This window comes from Lissotriton vulgaris, chromosome 4_1 (assembly GCF_964263255.1).
Source record: "Lissotriton vulgaris chromosome 4_1, aLisVul1.2, whole genome shotgun sequence".
Taxonomy (NCBI): Eukaryota; Metazoa; Chordata; class Amphibia; order Caudata; family Salamandridae; genus Lissotriton; species Lissotriton vulgaris.
Window position 1 is genome coordinate 763,523,461 of NC_141691.1, and position 22,348 is coordinate 763,545,808.

Consider the following 22,348-nt stretch of genomic DNA (forward strand, 5'->3'; position numbering starts at 1 on the left):
GGTGAGCGAAGGGGGCCCAAGGGATGACCAATATCAGGTGGACTGGAGTCAAGGGCAAGCGTCCACTGTAGAGAGCCGCCCTACTGCAGCCCGGTCCCACACTGTCTCAGCAGCAGTTCTGGCCGCTAATAACTGGGCTCAAGATCTGGGAACCTGGGGGTCAACCACACCCTCTTAAGGGCCTCCTGTAATGTCCCCTCCTACCACTGAGATGTACTTCAATGTCCCAGAACCTCCAAGTTCACCAGTGGTCCCACAAGCCTCCCACGCCGTCACTGACTTGCGCAGCCCGATAGGGCCGCCGGAGCGAGTGCACAGCACCACCAATGCAGAGTGAGGCAGAGTGCGGCCCTCCAGACATCTGATGGGTCAAGGTGCATGCACCCAACGTCAACCCCAGGGCAGCAAGGCGACCTCCAAGCACTGTCCGCGGCACCCCCTCCTCACTTCACAGCGCTTACCCTGCAGCCCGATATGACTGCCGATGGCTCAGTTGGGTGCCCCCCGCAGCCCAATAGAACCACCAATAGCTCTGCCACAACTCCAGTAGGAGAGCGGGGGAGGGGAACGGCCCCGCACGAGACCCCAGTGGCTGATTTCAAGAAGCCGCCGCCTGACACTCCCACCGTATAAGCCGGCTCTGCTTGCTCACGGAGACCGGCTCAGCATACCATCCGGAGCCCCAGGGACGTCGCTCTCCTTATGCCAGCCACCGCTCCAGGCTACGGCGCATCTCTGCAACTCCTGGGCCGCACCCCAGGCCGCCGCCACCGTGGATCACCACACTGAAATGCGGGGCGAAAATGGGCACAGATCACTGCCCCCACTGGCGCCCCACTATGAACAAGATCCGAGTGCAGGTAAGGATCGGAGGGCAGGATATATCAAGGATAATTGTTAAAACTGGACGGAGCTCGCCTAGCACACGTCCGCCATCTTGGCTGCCAGGCCACGCCTTCTAAATACTTTTTGAATATTCATTCTTCTAGTCATGTTAAACTTATAGAATTATTTTGTAATGAAACAGAATCAGATTCATTACTATTACTTTATGGAAAAATAAAGAAGTCATAATTACTGTGACTTTAACTTAAATCAGAGGAAACTCCGGATTGAAGACAAACATATTACTATGATGGATTATCTTTGTGGAATTAAACAAATAAACTCTGTAGAACAAAGTTATGACACTGAAGGTGAAGTACTAGCAGCTTTTCTTCACTCCCTGCAGATGAGAACCTTGAATGACAGATGAAAAGCAGATCCTCTCTGTAGTTATAGTCATTATTCTAGCCAGAGAATCGCTGTTTCAGATTACACGTTGCGAATGAATATTGATTTGATATTTGGAATGGGCGGGCTAAGGTCATCCTTTCCAAATACTGAATCGGTATCCAGTGTACCCTTCGATTGTGACTACAATTGCGATTACAAATCATTGCAAATTCTATGACCCACCCAAGTTGGGGTGCTAACTCATTCATAAAGGGTAAGGAGTACTCCTCAGAACTACTCGCCTTTATAAATTAAGGAAAAAGAAGTTTAATAGAAAGTAGATAGTATTCTTAGACACCAGAGCCTGCTCTCACAAAAACCTTTCATATTTTTTCTCAAGCAGCCACAATTCACTTAAGGAAAATGGAAAAACATTATTGAAACACAAACATCAACATAGTGGCCTTCTGACCCTTGCAGGTCACCATCAGTTTGATTTTGGCCAAACAGAGTGAGTCTCAATTTGCCATGCACTTAATGAATATTAATTAGGTGATCTGGATTGAGGCCCACTCCGATTTAGGAACCAATCAAACAGAACATAGGTTAGTTTGCAAAATTCCATACTGAACACAAAGGTACCCGTCACAAGCTGCAACTTTTTTTGAGACAAGTCTAATCATACATCTGTCCCTTCATGATTATAAAACAAAAGGAAAGTGATTATTGCAAATGATTACTATTTTAAAATAATGATTTGCCCTCGTGACAGGTGAGTTTGCAAAAGCTAAAGGAATTCAACCGCAATAAAAAAATAAAGTCGTGCTAATGTTCGAGCCACACATTTATAGATTGGCATTCACAAGAAATCTCAAAATTTAAGGGGGAAGATTTTAATACTGTTAAAACTGAAGGCTTATTGGTGCAACTAACATACTCCTCGTGTACACGTTTGGCTCCCATGAAGGGTAGTATGTAAAACTATAAAAAGGGTGAAAAGAGAAGGTTAGTTTTCGGCTAATCCCCCCCAAAAAAATAGAAATGCCATTAATACTTATTTGTAATCTATAAGCAAGACAAAGCAAATAGCATATTTTTTTTAATTAAAGTATTTAACTGGAACATCACCTTGCGTGCTTTCTTAGTACAGCCTCCAATACCGGTTATCGCATCAAAATGAAGAACCTGTGGGTACATAAAATGAAGCATGTTACCAGAATTGTAGCATAATGTTGATGAAAAAGTAATCTGGGTTGCAAAGGTGCAGTGTTATCCATGGCCAGTATGCACTCCTGCTCCATTCATGAAGTTTGTTGTTTTTCAGATCTCAGATCAAGATTTTACCCTCCTAGCTCTCCACCCCCTAGTATAGGGGAAATATTTTCTCCAAAAGATTCTAGATTTTGCACCCAAATCCAGTTTCTCTTTCTCAGTTGCTCCCCCACTCTACTATTGATTAGCCCTTACCTTTCGAACCCCCTGTTTTTGTATCTGCTAAACCCTCTACTTATAAATCCTCAATGTGTCAGCTGTGAAAATAAGGACACAGTATAATTAGAAAATTGCACAAAACAAGCCAACTACTATCACCCTATATAGCTGATTGGCTGCACGAGAAAATAATCACTATAAAAAACAAACATTCAATAAAACATCACTAAAACAATGTACTGTATAACAATATTATATAAAACCCCTCTTAGGCAGGTCAGTATCAATGCTAAAGCTAGAAATGGCCACTGGCTACTTGCTAGTGTTACCAGTATTCAAAACCTATTGTTTATAATATAACATGAGTAGGCTTTAGGTCAGCCCCTTTCAAGCTTTGCTATAAGGCTTTGTCAATCACATCTTGGATCAGACAGAGGGGTATTTCTCTCTCCCCATTGTGCTCTTAACTCCTAACGGGTGCATTTCATGCAATTTTTGTGGTGCATTGTTTTCCTCATTTAGAAGGGACAGAAGGGAAGAAATAGTGCAGAGGCTATCTTGAAAAGAATGCTTCACCCACTAAAAACTGCATATTTTGCATGACAATGACCTTCTTACTTGAAATATGATCTAACAAGGTAGATATATGCTCTTATTTATCAGCGTAATTTGTGTTGCAAAGAAAAACGCCATGAAAAAATCGCAAAACAATTTCTTTTTTAAATGGAACCTAGCAAGTATTATGCAGCTGCATAATTTTATTGCTCTTAATTTCAAGTAAACTTTTTTCTTATTTTAATGAGCATGCCCATTATATTACTATGTTATACTATGTCTGTATCATACATGAGGATGTCCTGTCATGCAAGCCCCTTCTAAAAAACAGGAGGGAAGGTTCTGGTGGGTGGAGGCCCAGTGTGCCCCATTTCCAAACAAACTTTTTGCCTTCACGGTTCTGTTTTCTGAACCCATTTATGTTGATTTTCACAACTATGCACAATTTATCACTGCTAGCCATTGCTAAAGTACTTGTACTCTCTCTTTTCAACATGGTAAAATTGGCATACACCCACTTGGCACATTTAACTTACTGGTAAGTTCCTCGTAAAATGCTATACCCAGAGCCTGTAAATGAAATGCTACTAGTGTGCGTGCATCACTTATTGTGCCACCCACTTAAGTAGCCTTTTTAAGTCTCAGGTTTGCCACAGCACTGTGTGAAGTTTTAAACTGTCATTTCAACCTAACAAAATAAATCTTTTGCCAAGCCTAAAACTTTTTTTAATACACATAAGTCACCCCTAGAGCAGACCCAAAACTACCCTTAGGGCACATTGCAGTGTATTTAAAAGGTTGGACATGTACTTTTAAGTTTTACATGTCTAATAGTGGAAATCTCCTAAGTTTGTTTTTCACTACTGCAAGGCCTGCCTCTTCCATAGGATAATATTGGTTTACCTTACTACATTTAATAAGTGAAAACGTTTATTTGGGAACAGGTGGAAATGTCATGTTTGTTCTCTAAAGGCTTGTAATTTAAAATCCTCTTTAATTTGTCATTGCTCATTGCAAAATGTGCACCATGAAATGTTCTGTATTGACATGCTGCTCTTGGAGAACTCTGGGGGAAGCCTTTTCCTTCTTCCTGTCTTTGCTACTGTAAGGCTATTCATGAAATGAGACTGACATTGTTTTCGGTGTAACTAGATTTGTACAGAAACACCTGATGACATTAGGTCAATAGGGACTATATTAATATTCATTTAGTGGATGGTGTTGGGATGGTGCAAGATGATACTGCATTACATTTTGCATAGGATTTGTCAATTTGTGAAAAGACTCGATCACTTTAAACAGGACGCCTCAGCCAGACTGATTCTTGACCTCCCCAGTTGGACCATTATCACCCCCACCTCAGAAGCCTCTACTGGTTCTCCGTCCAGAAGAGATGCCAGTTCAAGCTGCTGACCCATGCCTATAAGGCCCTGCACAACTCCAGACCCACCTACATCAACCACTTCCTGACCTTCCACCAGCCAACCTGACAACTCAGATCAAGCCGCAGCACAGGTCATTCTTTCTCCTACCTCGCCGGTCCTGGAAGGGCATCCCACTCTACCTTTGTACCTCCCCCTCACCCACCGGCTTGAGGAAGGCACCAACGACCTGGCTCTTTGACTAAGGCTCTCCACTGCTCAGCATCTGGATACCCACCAGTGATAAGCTGAGCTTTATAAATACTGATTGATTGACCTTATGCTGACAATGTGATTTTACTGTGTAGGTTGTTATATTAATACTGGATGTACCATGTTACAACGCATACCATTACGACTACCTACTGTTACAACGCGACCATTACAACGCATACCATTACAACGCATAGCGCTTTGAGGTGCTGGATAGTGGTAAGTATCATTTACTATTCTAACTCCAGTCCCCGTGGACACTAGGGAAGGTGTTGGATAGTAAATTATACTTATTCCCTATCCTAGAGCGCCCCCCAGCGCAATGCGTTGTAATGGTATGCGTTGTAAAAGTTGCGTTGTAACAGTAGGTAGTTGTAAAAGTTGCGTTGTAACAGGTGTATACCATTAATACTCCATTAGGTGGTGAGCCAAGTCTGGCTTTCTCCCATTTTGGGGAGTGGTCCCATTTCAGTGTGTCTCTTGCTTAAGACTCAGAATATGTTATTCTGAAATTTGTCTCCATGTCAGACTAATTGCTTCATCTGACTGAGTCTTATGCTAATTCCCTATTCTGATTTACCATGCATTTTTGATTATCCTTGCCTTCTGTATTGCAATTTTAATTATTTAAGAAACCTTCATGGTCTCTAACTTTTACTGGATTTGAGCTTCCTTGACTCAAGGCTAATTTAATGGACTATGCTTATTTATGTGATGGCAATCTGTTCTCTTTTGGGGCACATTGCCTCATAAACTCTTTAAATTAACACCATTCCCAATCCCTTGTAGGAGCTTTATTTTAAGATTAAAGCATACATTCATCAGTAAACTCAATAATCCCTTATAACACATAAAATATACGTGTAAATCCAAAAAATACATACATTGGAGTGTCTGGTGAAGGAATGTGCAGACTCCATTGTCAAGGGGTTAATTTCTCATTATTTTAATTTTATTTATGTATTTCATCAATTATAATTCATCTCATCATCAACATGGCCTTTGCTTTTCTATTTTTTTTGTAGTAGATCAATCATCTTCCACATGCAATGTAAATAAGGATAATGTAAGCAGAATGGGTCAAATATGTCTCCATCTGCCTTTTATTTTTGTCTACTTTATTTATTATATTTTTTGGGAACAAATACATGCCATTGACATATAAAAAAGAGGGTGGTCTGATAATACATTGACCAGTGCCGATTCTGTACACCTCAAGCAATAACTGTCCATGAATACCATCATTAAACTGTTAAGTTGTAGGCTCCATGGCTGCATGTGCTCCCACCACCTTCATTACGGAGGAGGTACATGCATACTATACAATAGATCAGCCAGAGTTTCAGGCTAACAATGTGGGTCAACATGTTAAAAGGGAAGGAGATGGGATGGAGGGGAGGGAGGGTAAACAATGGTCAATGAAGGAGGATGAATGAGGAATGAAAGAAAGAAGGAAAGGGCTCTCAGAACCAACACCCTTTTGGGGATGTGAACATGCAGGAATTTACCCTGACTGTTGTTAGATGGCAGCCTCCCAAGGGAAGCAGAATCCCTTTGAATTTACACTTTTGAGACCCTTTTAGAACACCTAAATCCAACAATAACCCATTGGTCACCTGGAATACTACAAATGTAACCTACTAGTCACTCACGGCACGCTCAAGAAATGCTCATCTAATGGGGATAGGAACATTAAAAATCTGTTGGGTTTCTATTTACTTCTTTGGGGGAAATAAGAGTTCAATTCAGTAAACACAGCAGCCTTCTCCCCTGAAGGTACTCCAGACTCTATCTTTACCGCAGCTGAGCGAGCGGACTCCTTTAATGGCAAAAGTCAGTGGGTTTCTCTTGTTCTGTCTTTCACTGGTGCATTGAGTACAATACTTTCAGCTTAGACTATTGCACTTCCCAACTGTGCAGTCTCAGGAGGCCCGACATCCCAATGCCGCTTAGGTGCAGAGGTGTGGTTCAATCCCCTTCCAGTGATATAATGCTTTTTTTTTTACACCCCTGCTCCTTGGATCGCATAGCATCGTCTATGCTAACATTTTTGCAATTAACCAGTGGTCTCACCTCGCCTCATGTTGCTCTGATAATTGTTCTGTGAAAAAAGCCTTGAATTTAATGGGCAGCTCGGAGTTAATCTGTGCTATGTTTTGTAGCTAGTCGAGTATGGTTTTCTGTGGGTCTTTGCACTTCTCGCCCTTCCCTCTGCTAGCAAAATGCAGTTATTTCAATCCATAACTCACACTTCACCTTTGCTGCAGGTGATGCAGCACTGTTCATGTTTTCCGTTTCCTCTCTTTTCCCAGGCATGCCCCTCCTCTTCAAATGGTCTCATAATTATCTCATGTCTGTTGAGGTGCTTTATATTCCAACCTTCATTTACAGCATCTGCAGGGACATAAATCTCTGCTGAATGGAGCAGTGGTGGCTAGCACGGATCGGGGGTAGCAGGTCGAAGGGTGGAGGCGAGGAAAGGGAAGGGGGTAAAGTAAAGAAAAAAAAACGTACCTTACCCCCTTGCTGCCCCTCCTCATCCCTCCGCACTGCAGGAACAGGAAGCACACCCAGGTTCCCCTGATCAATCACAATGCTGCAATGCAGTGTTGTGAGTGGTCTGAGCACCATGGTTTGTCACTCACCCAGGAAATGGGGGCCTGGCCATGCTTTCCATGCAGGCTGTAATGCAGCCTGCTTAGAGAACATTCAAAGCTTGCATGACTGTTTCTCCGGCAAAAGAGCAACGGCCAAAAAGCTATTGCGCACTTAGGAGGGTGCCACTACCCTCCCTTGCTCCGACCACCAAGCTGCAGCAGGAACAAATAAAATGATAATAACAAACCGTTATTATCATTTTATTTTTCCTTTATTTCCACTACCAAAAGTCTTGGACCAACATAAACGACGACACCATCAAAATCATGAACACTATCCACTCCGGCTCTCCCTCAGACCCATGCCCACACCACACCTTCAACAAAGCTAGCACCACCATCGCACCCCATCTCTGCAACATCAACATCTCCTTTGAGACTGTGACCTTCCCGGAGAGCTGGAAGCACGCCAAGATCAACGCCTCACTGAAGAAACCCAAGGCGGATCCGAGGGACCTCAAGAACTTCTGGCCCATCTCCCTGCTCCCGGCAAAGGTCATCGAGAAGACCGTCAACAGACAGCTGACCCGCTACCTCAAAGAGAACAACATCCTGGACTCGTCCCAGTCCAGGTTCCACAGCAACCACAGTAGCTAGACTGTCCTCATTGCCACCACCAATAACATCAGGGCCCTGCTGGACAGCGGCGAAACCATGACCCTCATCCTCCTGGACCTATCAGCCACTTCAACACAGTCTGCCATCACACCCTACGCAGACACCTTCACAACGCAGGGATCCGAAACAAGGCCCTGAAATGGACCACCTCCTTCCTCTACGGCAGAACCCAGAGCGTCTGCCTCCCCCCTTTCCGCTCCGAAGCCTCCAAGGTCATCTGCGGCGTACCCCAAAGATCATCCCTCAGCCCGACATTGTTCAACGTCAACATGGCACCTCTTGCCCACGTCACCCGACAGCAAGACCTCAACATCATCTCCTACGCCAACAACACCCAACTGGTTCTCTCCCTCACCAAGGACCCTCTCACCACCAAACCAACCTCCACGAAGGAATGAAATCTGTCGCCGAGTGGATGAAGAACGGCTGGCTGAAGCTGAACTCAGACAAGACGGAGGTTCTCATCCTCTCCCCGCCCCCTTAGCCTGGCATGAATCCTATTGGCCATCCGCACTAGGAACAGCACCGACACTCACCGACCATGCATGCAGCCTGGGGTTTATCCTCGACTCAAACCTCTCCATGACCAAACAAGTCAACGTCGTCTCGTCCTCCTGCTTCAACACCCTCCGCATGATCTGCAGGTGGAGCCCCACCGAAACAAGAAGAACGGTCACACAGGCCCTCATTAGCAGCAGGCTGGACTACGGCAACGCCCTCTACGCAGGAGCCTCTGACAAACTCCTAAAACAACTACAACGCATACAAAATGCCTCCTCACGCCTGATCCTCGACATCCCGTGCCACAGCCATATCACACCACAATTGGGAGATCTGCACTGGCTTCCCATCAACAAGATGATCACCTACAAGCTCCTCACCCACGCACACAAGGTGCTCCACAACTCCGGACCGGCATACCTCAACAGACGACTCACCTTCTACACCCCGAATCGACAGCTCTGCTCCGCCGACCTCGCCCCCCGCATCTGAAGTGCCACCACCCGCGGCAGATCGTTCCCCCACCTCGCTGCCAAGACCTGAAACACCCTCCCCATCCCCCTACGGCAAACCCAGGACCTACTAACCTTCAGGAGGCTCCTCAAGACCTGGCTATTCGAGCAGTAGCAGCTCCCCTCCCTCTCCAGTGCCTTGAGACCCTCATAGGTGAGTAGTGCGCTTTACAAATGTATTGATTGATTGATTGATTGATTGATTGGGGGAGACACTCCTCTGCCTTAGCGGAAGAGCCGCCACTGGGTATGAACAGCTCTTCCATCCTTTGTTTCCTTGCCATCCACTCCTCAAAAGGGTTACCACTTATTTTCTTCCTGTCATGTGAAGGAAATCTAGCCCCTGGGTTGTGCCTGGATCCTGGGCAAAGCCGGAAAGGCTATAAATCTACAGTGCCCTTCGAACCGCAGGATCAGCTAATTTCCTCTATCTGTCTCCAAAGTGTTTATTGCATGGGGGAATCTATTTCTACCATCACACTTCCATCACTGTTTGTTTAGTTTACCCTCAAATGGAAGCAAAGTAGCAATTCTCATAGCAATTTCCACCTCTTGCCGAGTTTATCCAGTGACCTTTAATGATGTGAGCCCATGTGAGGTTTGCCTGCCAGTACTTAATCTTCGCATTTGGAGCTTGCCAGCAGCATGTCTTCCATGCTGATTGCCCGATCATACCCTGTTTGTCTATTTACATTGTTCCCCTTCTGTGGCACATCAATATGCAGAATCTCTAGAGGCTGCTCCAGACTGAAGAGCACCAGTCAGGATGATACTGGTCTTGGGTTGCTTGTGTTCCAGTTCAAGTAGGATCTGGCCTGTCAGTTCAGGCAGGATTGCTCCTATTGGCGCAGGTTCAAGATTGATTTGCAAATGGCTGGGTGCAAATTGAGGTGGCATGGTGGGCAAAATGATGAGCTGGAATGCTACTCGAACAATTACCACTATTTAGATTTATTGCAAGTATTCCGCCCATCACCTTGTAAATTTGATTCAATTTCTAGGTGCCTCACTCTGAATCCTCAGGTAACCCCGCCGGAGCCACTGACAAGAGTTACCAGCCCTACTGGGATAATGAGATAGATCCACAGAACCATAATGGATCAGGAATATCTAACCTGGAAACTTTAGCTGCTGAAATCAGTCAAAAACTCATTGAGAAATACCAGGCAAAAACAGGAGAGAATTGTTGTGAGAAGACAGATTTCTGCAAGTTATTCCCTCAAATCCTATAAAATGACATCTTTCTGTCTTACTAATGTCCCTGGTATCAGTAACATCTGGGAGATGTTACCTTCAATTGTCAGAAATATCTACATGGGTCATATTAAAATATTTTTCAAGTAAACCTTTGATGTAACTACTTGCAAAGTTAGGGTAACTTGTGGACTTTAATAATATAGACAAAGCAGAAATAGAAGCAAAAAGTGTTGGCACTGTTCACGACTCCACAGACAAGTCAGCTTTATCAAGGTGCCATTTTCAAACCATTTGATCAATTATCCACTGAATCTGATATGTCAAAAATCCTGTTACAAAAATCTCCAAATCTGAGACTAAATATGATTGAGTTAGTTCGAACCCGAATTTAATGATACTTCTTGCATTGTTTTTGGTGATTTAATAGCCCTTTCCAAACTTTGACATATCAACTGTATATGTATTTCATTGATTCTACATTAAACGTGCTAGATATAATCTTGCTCTAAGTTTCGTAAGTGAAAAACATAAAAACATTAATCACTGCCTAACTGCATCAACATATAAATTGCAAAATTATTGAACAGATACTTATTTCATTAAACTGTAAACAGACTACATACTTGCGGACGAAATGCAAGTCCAAAGTGTTCCAGATGTGGTCACTTTGACTCCGCTTCCGGCCTTGTTTTTACCATACTATTGGGAACATATGTTTAATGTACTTTCAGTAATGTATTACTGGAAAATTATTCCAAAGTAAGACACAATTATATTGGGTTCTTCAGGAGTGGAGGAAAGATGATGATGTGACTGAGGATGAGATTGAGAATGAGATTGAAGATGAGATTGAAGAGGAGATGAGATGAGATTGAAGCTGAGATGAGATGAGATTGAAACGTTCAACACATGACCTAGAGCATATTTTACATTTAATGGGGATGGGTAAACACCTAACAAAGTGGCTGAACACAAATATAACATCGACAATGCCTTTACCACTTGCTACCCTACGTACTAAATGGGATATGGATTTAGGAGAGGCAACGACGGATAGAGAATGGGTGTCCCTTCTAGCTTACCCAAAAGTGGTCGTGTGTAATGCACGCTTCAAATTTATACAATATATGATTACACAAAGAGCGTAACTTACACCGCACAGGCTACACGAGATGTTTCCTGAAACTGCAACAAACTGCCCTCAGTGTACGGAGACAGATGTAAACTTTGTCCATATGCTATGGGCTTGTCCTGCACTAGCTTCTTATTGGGCGCAAATAGCACAGATACTTACAGATGTGGTGGGTGGTCAAACATGGCATACATCAAGAAGCTGTTTGCTGGGATCTACCCGCATCCAAAGGGATATAAAATGCTGGCGCAGTTTGCAGACTTGGCATTAATAGTCGAACAGAGACTAATAACCAGGCGGTGGAAAGTGGCGAGGCCACCTACGATTGCTATGTGGAGAGAAGAAGTAGAACACTGGGGCCTGGCCAAAAGTGGGGCAACACAGAAATAGGAAAAATGAGGGCTTCGTAATATACCCATAGCTATGTCCTGGGATATGCTGCTGGAGGCCTTCAAGGCATGGGATTGGGATGGACAAAATGATGATGTGACGTAAGGGCCTGCCACGCTGACAGACATATAATTTAGTTTTGTCAATTGTAAATAAGTGGATGGATATCATGGAGCCATGCGCTTGTTGCATAGTGGGAGTATGTATGGAGCTCGTCGCTACCTATATTACGTTTGTGCACTATACGAGAATGTGCTCAATAAGAAAATAACTCCTAACCACGGGTAGGTATGCCTTGGATTTATATATTAGCAGATATAATCCTTGTGCCGCCCAGTTAGTTAACTTGTGGGAGGTGTATTTTTAAAATTGTTTTATAAGTGTTAGTAATATCAAAAACATGGCATGATAACTAAAGTTCATTGAATATGTTGCAAATGAAGATGCAATTATAGGATACAGACTGTTATAATGTCTTCTTATACTCTGGCAAAGGCAACTTTATAAATGTCATGAAAATTGTATTCCTTGAGCTACTTTGTACAATTATAAGCTGTTTCTGTAAAGGAAATCTAATGTATCCAAAGAAGGACTAATGACAAAACTCAATAAACTTTGTTTACAAAAAAGATGAGATGAGGAAAACCAAATAACTGACTAATATCCACCACTCAAATTACTTTCATATTTCACTATACTGATTCACCACTAATCCTTATGGGTTCCGGAGTAGCGTGCTACTCGCCAAGTAAGTGCTTCAACACCCTATTATGGGTAAAAGCGCTATATAAATGCAAACCTTTTTTCCCTCTTTTATCCCTCTGCTATCCTTCTCAATCCAAATAACTGACTAATATCCTCCACTCAAATTATTTTCATATTTCACTATACTAATTCACCACTAATCCTTTATGGGTTCTGGAGTAGCGTGCTCCTCGCTGAACAAAAGCGCTTCAACACCCCATCAGGGGTAACAAGCACTATATAAATGCAAACCTATTTCCCTCTTCTATCCCTCCGCTATCCTTCGGAATCCAAATAACTGACTAACCTACCCACCACTCAAATTATTTTCATATTTCACTATAATAATTTAACACTATTCCTTTATGGGTTCCAGAGTAGCGTGCTACTCGCTGAAAAAGCGCTTCAACGCCTCGTCAGGGGTAGCAAGCGCTATATAAATGGAATTACAATAACAATAGCAATTGAAGAGGAGATGAGATTGAATATGAGATGATATTGGAGATGAGATTGAAGATGAGATGAGACAAGGTGAGGGGAGATGAGATGATTTGGGATTGATTGGATTTACACATTGGCCTTTAGAGGCAGGGTATGTGTTTGCCGTTATGAGATTTGCAAAGGCATGGAATAGAATTATAAGTGAAGAAATTTGAGACTGGTCTTCAATGTGACAAAATTAGATTCAAATCAGTTCTTGTCTTCAAGTCTCATCCATAGCCAAACCTTCGGGCTCATTTGTCTGCGTTCAGAAAAATGCAAAGGTTTGAACGACTTCTTGCCCAGTGTGAAGGACTGAAGGGGTCACACAAAAATATATCGTTGATGGTAAGTGGAATGCCACCACCCTGCCCGATTTCAAGTGGTGCTGCCCGATTTCATGTGGTGCAGTGTTCCAGTACCTAAACTTACCTAACAGGTCTAAGAATATTGGGCACAATTTTACATAAATAATATTTTTAAAAATAGTTTAAAAAAATTACCAGGTCCCTAGGTTTCTCTTAATTTTGAGCACATTTAATCAAGAAATTATTTGCAGCTGGATTTTGCTGTTCATCAGAGGAGCTTTGATATAGCGCAGACTTGCATCTTACCTGTAAGCCTTCCCGTTCGGAAAAAAAACACATTAAAGAACTACGTCAATACATTTAAAACAAAGTTTCACTCACCTGTTCTATTTGGGTTGCTGTGTGTCCTTTCGCACCCTGATAAACCATAGCGAGAGCAGTCGAAATACTCCATGGTGAAAAAAATACATTCTCTCCCTTATGACTCTCTCTAATGCTCTTGTAAAAATTGAGCGCAAAGTTTGTGTTTGCCACAGCTACGCCTGCTGGGAAGTAATGTGTAAAACATCATTAGCATACTATGCAGAGACTTTTCTGAAAGCACTCACATGGTTCATCCTTGCAATAATTAGATTATCAATCAGGTAATCACAACAGATCTCATTTACAAAAAATATATTCAAGGAGAATTAAAAAAATCTAAGGTCCTCGGATTTCAGAACATGTTTCCAAGCTATGGTAATCTTTGCTTTCATTCTTTGAACCCTGTGTTACTTGACGTGCTGCTTTCAAGATAGCTGCACAAGGCAGCCAGACTGACTCCCAGAGGTAAATAATACAAGACCACACCCCTTTCCAATTTACTCTGTGGTAAACTTCCTTAAGAGATAGAATTAGGGGCATACAGCCTGAATCAAGCTGAATTGTGCTGGCAAAGGGCCAAATTCTGAGAATCTGGCCCTTTGCAAGTACGATTTTTGCATTTGGGATTCATCATCCCAAATGCAAAAATCGCTAATAGCGATTTCGCTATTTTGCGAAGAATTACATTTAAGGAATCTCTATTTGATATTCCTTAAATGCAATTCATCATCCATTTTTAAATTGCGATTTCGCAATTTCGGCCTGCTATTTACCGCGAGGTCAAACCTCGTGGTAAATAGCGAAAACTTAGAAAAATGCTTTTAAAAGCATTTGTCTAAGTTGCATGTTGCACACACACATGTCCTTTGGACATGTGTGTGCGCAACACCTGTTTAAATTTACATTTAAGGGGTGCTACAGGGTGTCCTTTGGACACCCCTGGCAACCTTTAAATCGCTATCTTATTTGCAATTAGCAAATTTCTAATCGCAAATAAGGAATACTCCCCATTCATTCCTATGGGCCTTTTGGCCCATAGGAATGAATGGGGAGTTATTTGCTAATCGCAAATAAGGAATACTCCCCATAAAGGCCCATAGGAATGAATGGGGAGTTATTTGCTAATCGCAAATAAGGAATACTCCCCATTCATTCCTATGGGCCTTTTGGCCCATAGGAATGAATGGGGAGTTATTTGCTAATCACAAATAAGGAATACTCCCCATTCATTCCTATGGGCCTTTTGGCCCATAGGAATGAATGGGGAGTTATTCCTTATTTTCGATTAGCAATTTGCTAATCGCAAATAAGGAATATGTAGGAATCAAATTTTTTTTGCGATTCCTACATGAATCCCGTTTTGCGAGCCTGTAATAGCGATTCCTTATGAATCGCTATTATAGACTCGCAAAACGGGTCGTTGATGAATCAGGCTGATAGCTATCAATTGTGCAGCAGTAGCACCGTCACGAGGGAGGGGGGGGCAGTGCTTTGAGGGGCCCTCCTTACCCCAAAGGTTTCCTGTATTTGACTACTCAACTGATGGAAGGGGCCAATTCATCTGACTTGCATTAGGGACAATGGCACCTGTGCTAAGCCACTGGTTAGAACAGAAATTCAAATAGCTATTCACTTACATTTTAGAAACATTTAAAATGTTTAAAGATGGCAGATATCTGAGAAGAAACAACAGGGCCAATTCACAACATTTATGAGTATGGGAAGTAGAACCACAGGAGCACTCTTTCATTTATTCTTAGACACCTTTGTGAATTAGCCCAAAACGTCCAATTTCTTATAAGTAAAATTGCAAAGAGAACGCACTCCTTTCTATTTGTACTATCTGTATACGAACACTCACTTCTATTTGTACTGTCTGTATACAAATAGCCCCTGTATATATTCAATTTATTGCCGGATTTAGATGTTTTGTGGGCAATTTAGAAAGGCATGTAAAAATGGGTAAGAGGGAAGTACAGGAACCCAACACTACATACTCCAAAATGCATGTATGAATACACCCACAGCCTGCTGTTCTCTCTCTAAATTACTGCCAATGCACTTTAGGTGCATTACGAATTGGAACTGGTTCACCTTATGAGCCCCTGTATTAGTGCACCCTAGGTGCCCAGGGCATAGGTGTATCCAAGGCCTACCAGGGGCTGCAGCATGTATTGTGCCACCCCTGGCCTGGCCTCCATATTTGACACAACTGGCTGATCACTCAGCTGGGGTAAGTCGGTGTAACCACCTCTTACTTAGGTACAGTATGTCTGTGCCTAACCCTAAACTGGGCACATATGTTCCTATCAGCCACTCCTATGGAAGGCCTCATCAATCCTGGAGGCAGAGTGCTTGTAAATATGTGAGATGGTGCTCTAGCATGAGCTGAGCCTGTCTGCAGCTGTCGGGAACAACTCCCTAAGCTGTTCCGGGATATTGCCATACCATATACTCTTAAGTGCATTATAATCCTCGCGGTTAAATGCTATCTTTGGTTTGGCTTTATCAAAACATGTCGAGTAAGGTGTCATACGAATTGGAATACTATCCCCTCGCCAATTCTGGCGACGGGGATAGCATTCCACCCTTCTAGAGGGACACGACATGTGTGTAGCCTTAACCCCGGTTAAAGTTAAACAGAGCCTCAGCTTCACAAAATGGACGCTGCCACCACAGACACAAGTCTGGCCTCCTGCTGCTGACCGAAACTCGGCAGATGGTGGCCTGGACAAAGGGTTTCCTGCCTTGGGAGGTGCGAGCACCACCCCAGACAGGATTTTGTGTATTGTGTAGGACAGGGCTGAATAGAATCAGACATGCCCGGGGCACACAAGGTGTCCCCGTGCATAGGCCAGCCCAAACCGGTTCTGGGGCCTTCCAGCCCCAGTCCTGGCGCGGAGCTGGACAAAGGAAAGGGGGTGTAACCGCCCCCCTTCCTGGTTCCTCCCAGAGGAGGGACCTAGTAGGTGATCCACCCCCTAGATTGGGAATAAGAGGGGGAGCAGTGCCATTGCACAGCAGATCATCCTGAAATCAACTTTAAACAAAGAAGAAGACTGGACTTCGACATTCTGCTGCACAGAAGACTGAAGAGAATCTCCCTTGTGGCCTAGGAGTGGCCACCCTGTGAACACAGGTACCAACCAGCGACCCGACGTCTGCTTTGCCGCCGCCTCCCGCCGGAGACCGAGCCCAGAGCCCGACAAGAACCAGACTCCCAGACCTCTCAGAGCCCGATCCACAGTCCCTGCAAAGAAGGGACCCGTGGAGGCACCGAGTGACGTGGGACTGGACCTCTTGGAAGACACTCGAACAGCTGACTGCGCAGCTTCTGAGGCATCCTCCACGTTGTGCTTTGGGGATTGAGAACCCCCACCACCGAGCAGCCCTTGCACCGAAGATCAGCCCTCCAGCATCTCCACGATCTGCATGGGGCCCTTTTGCATTGTGCCACTCGACGCGCCATCCCGGCCACTAGCCACGTGGTCAGCGGCCATCTTGGCGACGAACCCGAAGATTTACACAGCAGGTCTGGTTGCTCCAGACCTACCCAAGCTCCTGTAAAAAGGAGCACCCGCTCTGACCTTGCTGGTCCGAGTGTTAAGCATCTTTCACTTTCTGCCTGGCTTGCCTTTGCCAAGGCCTGTTTGCTCCGATCGAGGTGCCGACACCGCCAACAGCGAGAAGCCTGCGTGGGACAGCTCGTGACCGACTCCTGGACGTCCTCGACCCCGGGTATCCACGTGGCTGCAGAAAGAAGCTACCCGACAACGCCTGTTTGCACCCGACATCGCCTGGTTCCAATCTGGTTCCACGGTAGTCACTGGCTAGTGACTTTGAACATTGTCCCCTCTGCTTTCAGGTCTTCACATATTCAGATCCACCCTTGGATCCACCGGAACTCTTCTCATCGAGCCGCCTGCAGCATCTTCAGCTCCAAGCACCCTCGACCAGCGTGACGAAACCCGACACTACTTCGACCCTGTGCACCCGCTTCCTGTGGGTGAGGTAACTCAGCTCCGCCGGTGCTCCTGCACTGGTACACATCCCAAGGGCCTGTGTTTTAAGTTTCAGCTCCGTAGGTCACTCGGAAGGTTCCTAACTTTCTAACTTTGTGCTTTTTACGCACCATAGACTTTGTATTGAGAAGTGCGTGCACTTTGAACACTGCACCCGAGTCCCGTGGGCCTTTCCCGACTTAGTTAACTCCAGTCTCGAATAGCTCCAGCGATTCCCAAGGCCCTAGGCCTCTTCACTTTCCTATTGGTATCTCTTATACCACTTTCTTAGTATATGGTTTAGGTGGCCCCTAGGGCTCATCCATATTGTGCAACTTTTGTGTATTTTAAACTGTCTTGTGATTTAACGCTTGTGCTTCTGTGCTCATAAAGAGTCCAGGGGATTTTAATAGTTAATAAATCAAAATATATTTTCAATATATATCTGTGTGGTGTCCCTTTCATTTGGTATTCAAGGGGGTTGTGTATGGTATAACAGCTGGCTTCACATGCCTTTCAGAGTTTAGCCTAAGACTGCTTTGTCCACGTTACCACTAGGATAACTGGTCTACAAGGTTGAATTACAACCATCATCATAAGGGTTGCTTGGCATGGTACAAAGTGATCACTAGAATTAGTGAGCATTATATACCAGGCCAACTTCTCACAAATACGCTCTTATATTTTCAGATCCACAAGGCTAAACTCAAAATGATGTCATGTATTTTTTATTTTCCTTTGTCCTTGGATAAACAGATGGTGAGTAACAAAAGCAGGACATCAAAAACATACGATAAAAAAACACAGAGGTAGGGAATTGGTGAGTAATCAGGGCAAATGATAAGATTCATGTTTATGGAAAAGTATAGCATAGGGGGTGGGTTAAGGTTAAAAGGTAGAGGTAAAGAGTAAAGTTGAGGAAAGAAGGGGAACGGGGGTATCACCCCATTAATTCAAAATGCATACAGGAACATGTAAGCATAGTGGGTGAAGAGTAAAGAGAGCAAAGCCTTAGGTTAGAGAAAGAATTTAGAAAGGGATTGTGGTAAACGTTAGCCCATTTATCGGTGTGGAGGTCGCCACAAAAGCATAGTTCTCCACATACATAAAAAACATTCAAAGGGTAGAAAAGTGCGAGCTCTGATGTATTCTATGGCAGGAGTAGCCTTGGAAGTATGTGTAATACCCACAAACAAGTGTATCTGTGGGCGTTTACAATCCCTCGCATTTCCAATTCCCTCTTAGAAAAGATTCGTTTTTTTATACTAAATAACAGTGCAGATGTAAATCACTTCCTGGGGGAAAGGGAAATAAATCATCCCAGATTTGGTAGGTGTGTAGGCAAATGGGTTTCTCTGTGCATAACAAAAATGCGCATTTGCACAGGGGAAAATATTTTCCCTGTGCTGAGTTCTCTCTACTGTGGGGTACTCCACACAGTAGGAAAAAGATCCCAAATGGAATATCACATGATGACCTTCCCAAGAATCTGCCTGGAAAACTGATCTGGCACATCTTTCAACGTTGTTTCCTGGGATTTATTGTGGATTCCAGAAAGTAGTTAAACATTACTCCGATATAGGTGTAAATCTAGAAACACATTTACTACTTTCTTTGCAGATCGTCAGCAAAGTGCTTAACTGACCTGAAAAAACACACAATAATTCACAAAGGTATGAAAACATGTGTAAAAGAGCACTTGTTTAGTACCTTTTTTATGTACTCTTAGATGCTTTTGTGAATAGGCCCCAAAACTTTCACATGGGAATACATTGGAAATATGCAAGTCCTTATCATACACAATTTCCTCAGTGGTCATGTTTTACTTCGCTATCCGGAAGAAATACAGTGGATGTGCAATGGAAGACGGTCACTAGGCCTTCTACCCTAATTATGAATGATGTCCAGTGAGGAGACGAGAAGATTTACACACTATAATAGGGCGATACAGGAAATAAAACGAAGGACAACAATTTTGTAACTTCACAGTTCTTCTCATATCTTATTTCAATGGTTTTGCAGAAACAGTGATATTTATTTTGATTTGCAAACCACTATCGGCGAGCTTCACTGAAGAAGGCTGTTTCCATACCTCTAGTATTCTATGACATCATGACCACAGATATGAATAGAAACTACAATGGTCAACATTGTAATTCATGTATTATATCGTGTACTCTAGGGTTCAGGACATAAAACATTTTTGACTAGCATGATTTCATGCCATTGGTGGTAAGCTAAGACAGTGCGTGCGTTTAACCACAGTATTACGAAAGCAGGTGTCTGGTGATGGTAATGCATGCCAAGAATGTTTGTGCATATATGTTGCGTGGAATGTAGTTGTAGTGGTGATGCGTTCTGTTGTTTTTTGTGCTGCTCTGTTTTTCTGCTACATTACTACAATGTGATCTTATTCTGTTGTACTATGGTCGCTGTGCTGCATTGTGTTCTAACTATTTTGTTGGTTTGTGGCTTGATATGTTTAACCTCTTAAGCGCTGCTGACGGCCAACGGTCGTCACGAGCGCTACCTCCCCAGTGCTGCGCACGACCATTGGACGTCCATTCAGCACTAGTTCCAATGGACAGCGCAGCACTGGGGAGGGATATTTGCGAAGCAGCTAAGGTGTTAAACTGTTGTTATGGTGCTTTGGGTTTGTTATTGTTTTAAGTTCTTGGGTTTTCTTCGGAGATGTCAACAAATTCTGCAATATTTCCAGCCTAAAGCAGCAGTTGTCGCGATTGGGCTGCTCCACCTCCCCAACTGATTAAGCAACCAGTCAGCCAACAACAGTGGAACAGACCATGTTTAAATTAGCGCTTTCATTTTTGCATTTTTTATTTATTGTGATTTTATATAGCACAAACTTTACCCAAAGGTGTCAGAGCGCTTTACAAAAGGACCAGTTACATTACATAACAACTTCAGAGTACATGAGTTACATAAAAGATACAGAAAAACTAAAAATTCACATAACAATGGTAGTAAGTACAAAAAGTCTACTACTGATACTAGTGGTTAGAGTTGTATATATACAAGTTGCAAATTCACTCAATGAAAATATACAAACTGATAAACTCTAAACTCCTATAAGAATGGTAGTAAGTACAAAAGTCTATTTCAGATAATATTGGTAAGAGTTACATATATACAAGATGCAAAATCATTCAAGATTACATTTTAAGAAGCAATTAGGGTTGGACAATTATATCTTACATATTTCATTGATCACTTTATGTGGAACGTCCTGGTTGTTCATTTGAGCAATACCTTTTTGACTTGTCATGTCAGCAAAGTACTCTGTATCGTATTCTTCGGAGGGTTTGGATGCAGTATATGTTCGACAGAGCTTCGTTCTGGTTTATCCTTCCTGTGAAAAATGTTGAGAGGTTTAGAAAAATAAAGTAACAAGGGTATACATCTTAAAAATGTGTCACTTTAGTATTAATGTGTTAACAAACTCTGTTATTGTTTTAGCAGATTCAATACCAAGTTTTCAAAAGACGTTTTAAATAAATCATTAAAAAACTTTGCATACAAATCAGAATATTGAGTTTGTAAAGTATAAAATGTTTTCCCAAAACTGAAAATGCTACTTATTGTGTATCGATTCATAGACACATTTTGGTAACTGTCCAATTGCCGAGGCATACCACTCCTCATTTCATAGATTTTACACTGTTACATGATTCACAGAATTACTAGGCTTAAATAAGCTTTGCCTATGACTTTCAGGACTATTGACTGTAAATAAATGGCGTAGATGTTGGGCATACATGTGTTTTTGTGCCCCTATGTGTGCAGACTTTTCACACTGCAGATATTCTGGATGTGCAGAGTTAGAAAATTCATGAAATATCACTAAAAGTGTTTTTTTTTAACTTTTTTCTTCACATGGATTCTTTTTTTCATGTGAGGTCTTTCCCTCTCTCTAAGCCCCAAGGCAAATTCAAGATTTTTATGCATTCTTGCATGGTGGTGATTCAATATCAATAATGGTACATAAGAATCATACTTAAGGCTGTGGATAAGGTATTGGTTCCCTTGAATCCTGGAATACTGGTACAACAGTCACGCCACCAGATCCTTTATAAGGTTCTTAAGTGCTACCAACATTGAAATACATTTTGGCAAAACATAGAGTCAACCGTAATCTACCAAAACCCTGCCCTGATGAAGTGAGATGTTCTAGCGAAACGTGTTGGCATACATTATATATTAATTCCTAAACAGCTCAATGAGTGGAATAAGACATACAAACGAAATATATGAGAATTGACAAAAAACGGTACGTGAAACATTTGTATGCACTGTCAAAGAAGATGGGGCTCAAAGCTCTATGCTCTAAATTAAGGAGTTAGGCTGAGTTTGACAGATGAGATACTCCCTCACAAACGTGGCAGATGACCTGTCTGCAATGTTACAAGTGCAGGATAAGCTAAAGCACTTGTGATACAGCAGGCAGGATATTGGTCACATTTTGACAGAGTATCCGTCCCATAAGCCACACTGTAAATAAAGACCTTAGTTTTCAATCATGTCCTCTGGTCTGCGGAGTATGTAGCTCTGGCTGAGAAAGAGTCATTGATATGATACTTTTGCATGCTACC

The 22,348-nt window shown here is 42.9% G+C and overlaps 1 protein-coding gene across 3 annotated transcripts in view; it reads right to left on the reverse strand.

The window, feature by feature from the left end:
- LOC147722555 (leukocyte elastase inhibitor-like) overlaps positions 1 to 22,348 on the reverse strand; it is an 89,485-nt gene that overhangs the window by 44,853 nt on the left and 22,284 nt on the right. Inside the window, exons 2-4 of one of the 3 annotated variants that reach the window (XM_086965089.1) lie at positions 21,009 to 21,108; positions 13,756 to 13,916; positions 2,344 to 2,400 (exon numbers count right to left, since the gene is read on the reverse strand). In XM_086965089.1, coding sequence (XP_086821215.1) covers positions 2,344 to 2,400; positions 13,756 to 13,916; positions 21,009 to 21,024 — 234 coding nt within the window. In that variant the 5' untranslated portion in view covers positions 21,025 to 21,108. Of the gene's footprint in view, positions 1 to 2,343; positions 2,401 to 13,755; positions 13,920 to 20,954; positions 21,109 to 22,348 lie in introns of all 3 variants that reach the window. The other 2 variants (XM_086965087.1, XM_086965086.1) reach the window with 2 other exon arrangements.